The following is a 6,183-nucleotide window of genomic DNA, read 5'->3' on the forward strand; positions in this document are numbered from 1 at the left end:
CAAGAAGTTTTTCTGAGCTTATTCTTGAAAAGGGTCATCCAAATCTCATTGTAACTTCAGCAGGTTAGAATTGTAGTGACAAAAGATAATTATACAGTAATATTTTTTAAGATGAAATATTCAATTGCGTTATTCAAATTTATGCTGAAGATGAAGATGCTCCATTGCCATGCTATGAAGAAATACTTTTATGTTCTTTAAATACAACTCTGGAACAAGTAATGAAATTGTATACTATTGATGCATTTATATTAATGGTAGGTAATAGTGTTTTGGATGAGAGCTTTGTTTGATAAAAATCCAGGAAAAATTTATTGTTTAGTTCATGCTGAAAAACTTAGCTATTTGGTAGCTGATAAAGCCATTGATTTGCTTTCATATCTTTCACAAGGAATAAATGGTGTATAATTTGTATAAACATCAAAATGTAATTTTTTGCAGATTATAGATTAGTTATTGTGTGCAGTAACGAATCTGAAGGAAAATCCCATGTTTTAGCACGTCTTAATACTTATCACCGTGATTGGAAAAAGAATGATGATACAGATGCCCTGAAAAGATATTTGAAAAAGCATTTAATACCTAAGACTGATGACAGAAATGTTAATGCTTCCATTATTGATGAAGAAAAGTATTGTTGCTGTGTTTATTGTTAATCATTATACATTTATAGATCTATTGTTCGCATCATTTATTCAAAGCAAGCTGCTGCTGGCAAATCGCTTTATATTCGTAGAATGAAAGATAAACTGAATGCAATATTGAAAGATAAAAACTTAATGATGAGCAAGAAAAAGCCAAAGGTGATGTTATCTATTCCTCTACATGGGCCTGATGTTACTCCTGATGAAGTATTGAAAATGCTTTTGGCTGAAAAAAATGTTGTAAAATCTTGCATTATTCACATTGATATACCGCAAAAGGTATAGTTGCTATTGTAATTGTTCTTAATTTTTACATTTGTACTTTAGGTTCTTCACAGTATAGATGATATTTTATTCAGTATTATAATTCTTCAGGGTCTGAGTGACAGTAGAGGGCATATCTGGAGATGTCGTTCTACTCATTTTTATGCTATTGAAATGACAATACCCAGTGAAACTGTAAAGGGCATTACATTTTTACTGAGAACTTTTATATTTAATGCATGCAGAGTTATATAAGAAAATTCATGGAAGCAAAAAGAGCATTGTCATTGCTTTATCTTGTTCCAAATAAAGAATGCTATCAACCAATAGAGATATTAGGAAAGATAGGTAAATTTAATTTCTTTAGTTGTTTATTTCAATTTTACATAGGTGATCTCACTGATTTACGCACACCAATGTATCAACGAGTTTACAAATATTTAAAGCTGTTTGACTCAAAAAAGTTTCAAGAACTTGAAAATTTTCAGTACATTGGCACCCTTGAGGATACTGACAAACAATGTCTAGAAACTATAATAAAGTATTTTTTATTTATTTCATTATATATATTTTTTGTAATAGGCATTGTGGTACACCAAATCCAACATGGAAAGAAATACGCCATTTTGTTTGGTTTTTGAACAATCAGCTCAGTGCTTGTGAACAATCAAATGTAATCAGAACTGTTAAAGGACTTAAAGAATTCACAGTCAAGTTTATGATTGATATGTCACGTGTAAATAGTTTTAATAGCTGATAATTGGTATGTTAATGTCATAATGTTGTAGGACTTTGCAACATCATCGATGCCTACTGGAGAAGGAAATGAAGACATAATTAAACAACACAATCCCAGACAAAATTGGGAACACAAGTATAAATAATTATTATTTACATCAATTGAGATTCTTATTTGTTATTCTAGCCTTCATCCTTACTTATTCTTTAACAAAAGCAGAAAGTCAGTCACACATGTGGGACTGGCACTAAATGGATCAGAAGTTGTCAATGAAAAATCACACTATCAATGCAAATTTTCTATGAAAATATCTCCAGAAGTTGAAAGATTTTTGTCAGTGAAAGTAAATGTTCCACAAATTTTTCAGCAAAAAATAGGGAATGTGTCTGAGAGGTTAGTATAAATGAAATGTTCAATTACAATAATAGCAATGTCAATAGGAGTAGTAATGAAGGTTATATGCTACTAAAGCGTTTAGTGAATTTTATGAACATTCCAATTGAAGATGGGATGGAAATTATTTCTCCAGACGAGAACTATGTTCTCACACAAGATAACCTTACCAAGATCATGGGTATTCAAACTCGATTTAGGTATGTATATACAAAATTTAGGTATTAGCAAGGGCAGATAAGGGGGTTGGTACTAGGAAAATTGTGCAAATAGTAATTTCTTGAGCATAGTTTTTAGTTTATCAGACATAGGAACTAGGAGACTCGATGACCTTATGTAATTCTAGAATTTCTGTTTAACATCTGAGTATAAAATTTTGTAAATTTTGCAGATTTCATGGTTTAGCCAATATAGCAAGCTTAATGAATGGAGTTGCTAGAGCTAAGAAAGCAGATATGTTGCTTAATATAAAGCACTCACACCTTGATCAAGTTGACACCCAAACACTGATCAATTATAAAACATGGCATGCAGTATGATGTTGAGACATATTATGAATAATGCATGAGATGTGATGTCATGAGTTCACTACCATGGGTAATTTCTTACACAAAAGTTAATAACATGGAATTATTCACTGCTCAGGCACATCATGTGTACTTAATGTGTGTGCAGTTGCAGAAATGCAAAATCTAATCTCCTCAAAATTAAAAAATTATTTTCTACAAAAACATGCCTTCAAATTTTGTACCCATGCAGTATATTTGCATGTGTATGTGGCAATGTTCAGGCTATTGTCATTACTACACTCATTATATTTATTTTGTCTTTATAAACAAATAGTAATTAACTGACCAAAAGTTGGTCAGCCCCGTAATTCATACTTTAATCTCTATCCTTTTGAATTAACTTCCACAACACTTCATTGAATTGATCAAAAAAATTTTGTTTTAAAAAAGTCAATTAATAAAAGTTTACTACTTGTGTGCAAGTTTTAAGTTTAAAAAATGTCTTGGACTTCACATCATGTATCAAAGGGTACCATACATGTTTATCAAAAGTTTTATGGGATGTAGGGATTAGCAAAGTGTTAAACTGTCATCAAGAAATAGAAAAAACTATAATGGTACATATGGTACCGTACACATAACGAATGCAATTTAAGTGTAGTTTCAATCCAAATATAACTGTTGCTGTAAGATACTTTTCATTTTTTCAATTTTTTTTGTTTTTTCTACCCACAAATATTAAGCAACAACAAACATTTTGCAATAGAAACTAATAGTTGTAACTTATTTTGCTTGTATTTAATTTCTAGGTGCCAGATTCCAGTTGTATTAATGGGAGAAACAGGTTGTGGTAAGACTCATCTCATTCGCTTTATGTGTAAAGTTGCTGCATATCGAAAAAATATTAAGAATAACATGTTTATAATGAAGGTTATATTTAAGTAGCATGCATAAATTGATTGTATTACAGATTCATGGAGGTACAACAGAAGAAGATGTCATAAAATGTTTAGAAAAGGCTGAGTTTGAAGCATTAAAAACAAATAGAACGAAAAAAGTTGATACTGTAGTATTCTTTGATGAAGCTAACACTAGTGATGTTATCAGTTTAATTAAAGAGATCATGTGTGATGGAAAATGCAGAGGCAAGCCAGTGCCACCTTTTCTTAAGTTCGTAGCAGCTTGCAATCCTTATAGATGGTATATATATTATATTTTATTGTTAATGAACATGTATCCTATTATTATAGCCATTCAGAAGCAATGATAAAACAATTAAAAGGTGCTGGTCTTGGATGGAAAGACAAAGAGCCTTCAAAAGCCACTGAAAAATTGGGTTAGTAATTAATATTGTTGTAAATAGAATTTATAATATCATAGGAGAAATACCATTAAGAGACTTGGTTTATAGAGTACTACAAATTCCTGATAGTTTAAAAGCCCTCGTTTATGATTTTGGAAAATTAGATAGCAACACTGAAAGAGACTATATTTATCAAATTGTTTATAGCAGACTCAGAAAAGTATGGTTTTACATCACTTTTTTATTGTACCTACAGCTAGTGAAATTACAAATCTACTTCTATTGTAGTAAAGCATGGTTGGTAATGATCATAATTTTGACTACCCATACAAATGCCAATTCTACTAATTTGATGCATTTCTACTTTTCATTGCATTTATAATGTCACAATTGTATGCTGGTAGTTCATGGAGCCTCATGCAGCTAAGCTACCTGCAAATATGCTGTCATTCTATCACACTAACATTCAGACTGTTTGTGTATCACTTCTGTTTATGCATATTATCATTAATGTATGTGAGCTACTATAAATATAGTGCACAGTCCATTTACTTTTAAATGAGACTATAATGGTGACCAACAATTAGGCTCACTTTATTGTAAATGTTAATGAAAGGTAATTTCCAAGACACAATTAAAATAATATGTTTTCTGTAGATTAGTGGTGCAAAATTGTATCAGTGACTTTTAAACATATTCAATAATGAAGCTATCATGTAACTAGCTCTTATTTTGTCTTAATATTTTATAGCAACATGCATATATATATATATATATATATCTCATTAATGAGATTCATAGATGAAATATAACATATATAACATGCCGATATGGGTCGATACACCCTCCACCTCGGATACTTTGAATTGATATCACCCTTGGGCCTTTGGCCCTCGGGTGATATCAATTCAAAGTATCCTCGGTCTCGGGATATTGATTCCCATATTGTCATGGTATATATAATATATATATATATATATATATATATAGGAAATAAATGGAAGGGAAATACCTGCCATTGCTACTGTTCTTGCAGAATGTCAAAAATATTTAAAAGAAAATGAGGTATATATTATACATGTGTTATTTTATTATAGTTTGTAATATACTGTTTAGGATGAATGTAGTTTTGTTAGCCTTCGTGATGTAGAGCGTGCAATGATATTCTTTAAGTTTTTTCACAATGAGTTTATTGTTTTATTTCCTGTAAGTTAATTAATTACGTAGTTTTAATGTTCATTCTAGCAATTTTAGGTCCAGAAAAATGAATCACGAATAACTGAGTCTTTATTATTGGCACTTACTGTGTCATACTTTGCTAGACTTGACTCACAAGATGTTGATGGCACTAATGCTAGAACAAAGTTTGAAGATCATATTTGTAAAGTTATATCTAGATCAAATGAGTTAAAGAGATTTTCAGCGTATGACTTTAGATTAATGCTGTCTCAGTAAGCACTGCATGAATGTGTTGACAGTTTTATTGTAATGCCTTTAGGTATCAGAATAAGTTACTTGATTGTATGTCTATTGAAGAAAATATAGCAAGGAATGCAGCATTAAAAGAAAACTTGTTTATGATGTTTGTGTGCATTCAGTTACGTATTCCACTGTTTCTAGTTGGGAAACCTGGTAGCTCAAAATCACTAGCAAAAACCATAATTCAAATTTCAATGAGAGGACAAAATTCTAAGAATGAAAAACTGAAACAATTTAATCATGTATGTATATATTGTTATGTAATAATTAACTTAACTGCTTTAAATTTTAGGTTCATCTTCACTCCTATCAGTGCAGTGAATTATCAACTGCTGACAGCATCAGGGATGTATTTGATGCTGCCGTAAAATATCAAAAAAAGAGAAGGGAAAAAGACAGATCCTTTGTGTCAGTTGTGGTATTGGATGAGGTTGGGTTGGCTGAAGCATCTCCTTTTTTACCATTAAAGTCTTTGCACCCACTTTTAGAGGATGGAACAGAAGGAACTGGTAGTACTGATGAGGTAAGCATTTGGTTGCTTATAGGTTACGCTATAAGTATTTTATCTAGCGTGTAAATAGAGAAGATCGTGTAGCATTCATTGGCATATCCAACTGGGCATTGGATCCAGCTAAAATGAATAGAGGCATTTTAGTCAGGAGAAGTGAGCCAACTATCAAAGATCTTACGGACAGTGCAAAGTTTGTATGATATATATTGCATCAAATTTTAGTTTTATAAAATTTAGAGGAATTTGTTCTGACAAAACAGCAGAGTCAAAACTTAGTAGCTACTTTGACAAACTGGCCCGTGCATATCATGAGATATTTAAAAATCAACCTAGGGAATTTT

The 6,183-nt window shown here is 31.1% G+C and overlaps 1 protein-coding gene and 1 long non-coding RNA gene across 2 annotated transcripts; both read left to right on the forward strand.

The window, feature by feature from the left end:
• LOC109586069 (uncharacterized) lies at nt 1-590 on the forward strand. The gene is made up of 4 exons (XR_002186793.1): nt 1-63; nt 112-218; nt 262-400; nt 442-590. It is a non-coding gene; the product is annotated as an uncharacterized LOC109586069 (long non-coding RNA).
• Nucleotides 591-1,324: 734 nt separating this feature from the next.
• Nucleotides 1,325-6,042, forward strand: LOC109586067 (E3 ubiquitin-protein ligase rnf213-beta-like). The gene is made up of 15 exons (XM_020002244.1): nt 1,325-1,449; nt 1,491-1,644; nt 1,697-1,782; nt 1,834-2,040; nt 2,088-2,240; nt 3,359-3,479; nt 3,520-3,749; nt 3,800-3,885; nt 3,930-4,072; nt 4,843-4,917; nt 4,969-5,058; nt 5,107-5,303; nt 5,351-5,573; nt 5,624-5,854; nt 5,902-6,042. The coding sequence occupies exons 1-15, from the start codon at nt 1,325-1,327 to the stop codon at nt 6,040-6,042; spliced, it is 2,262 nt and encodes a 753-aa protein (XP_019857803.1).
• Nucleotides 6,043-6,183: the final 141 nt, after the last annotated feature.

Source organism: Amphimedon queenslandica, unplaced genomic scaffold (genome assembly GCF_000090795.2).
Source record: "Amphimedon queenslandica unplaced genomic scaffold, v1.1 AMPQUscaffold_12954, whole genome shotgun sequence".
Taxonomy (NCBI): Eukaryota; Metazoa; Porifera; class Demospongiae; order Haplosclerida; family Niphatidae; genus Amphimedon; species Amphimedon queenslandica.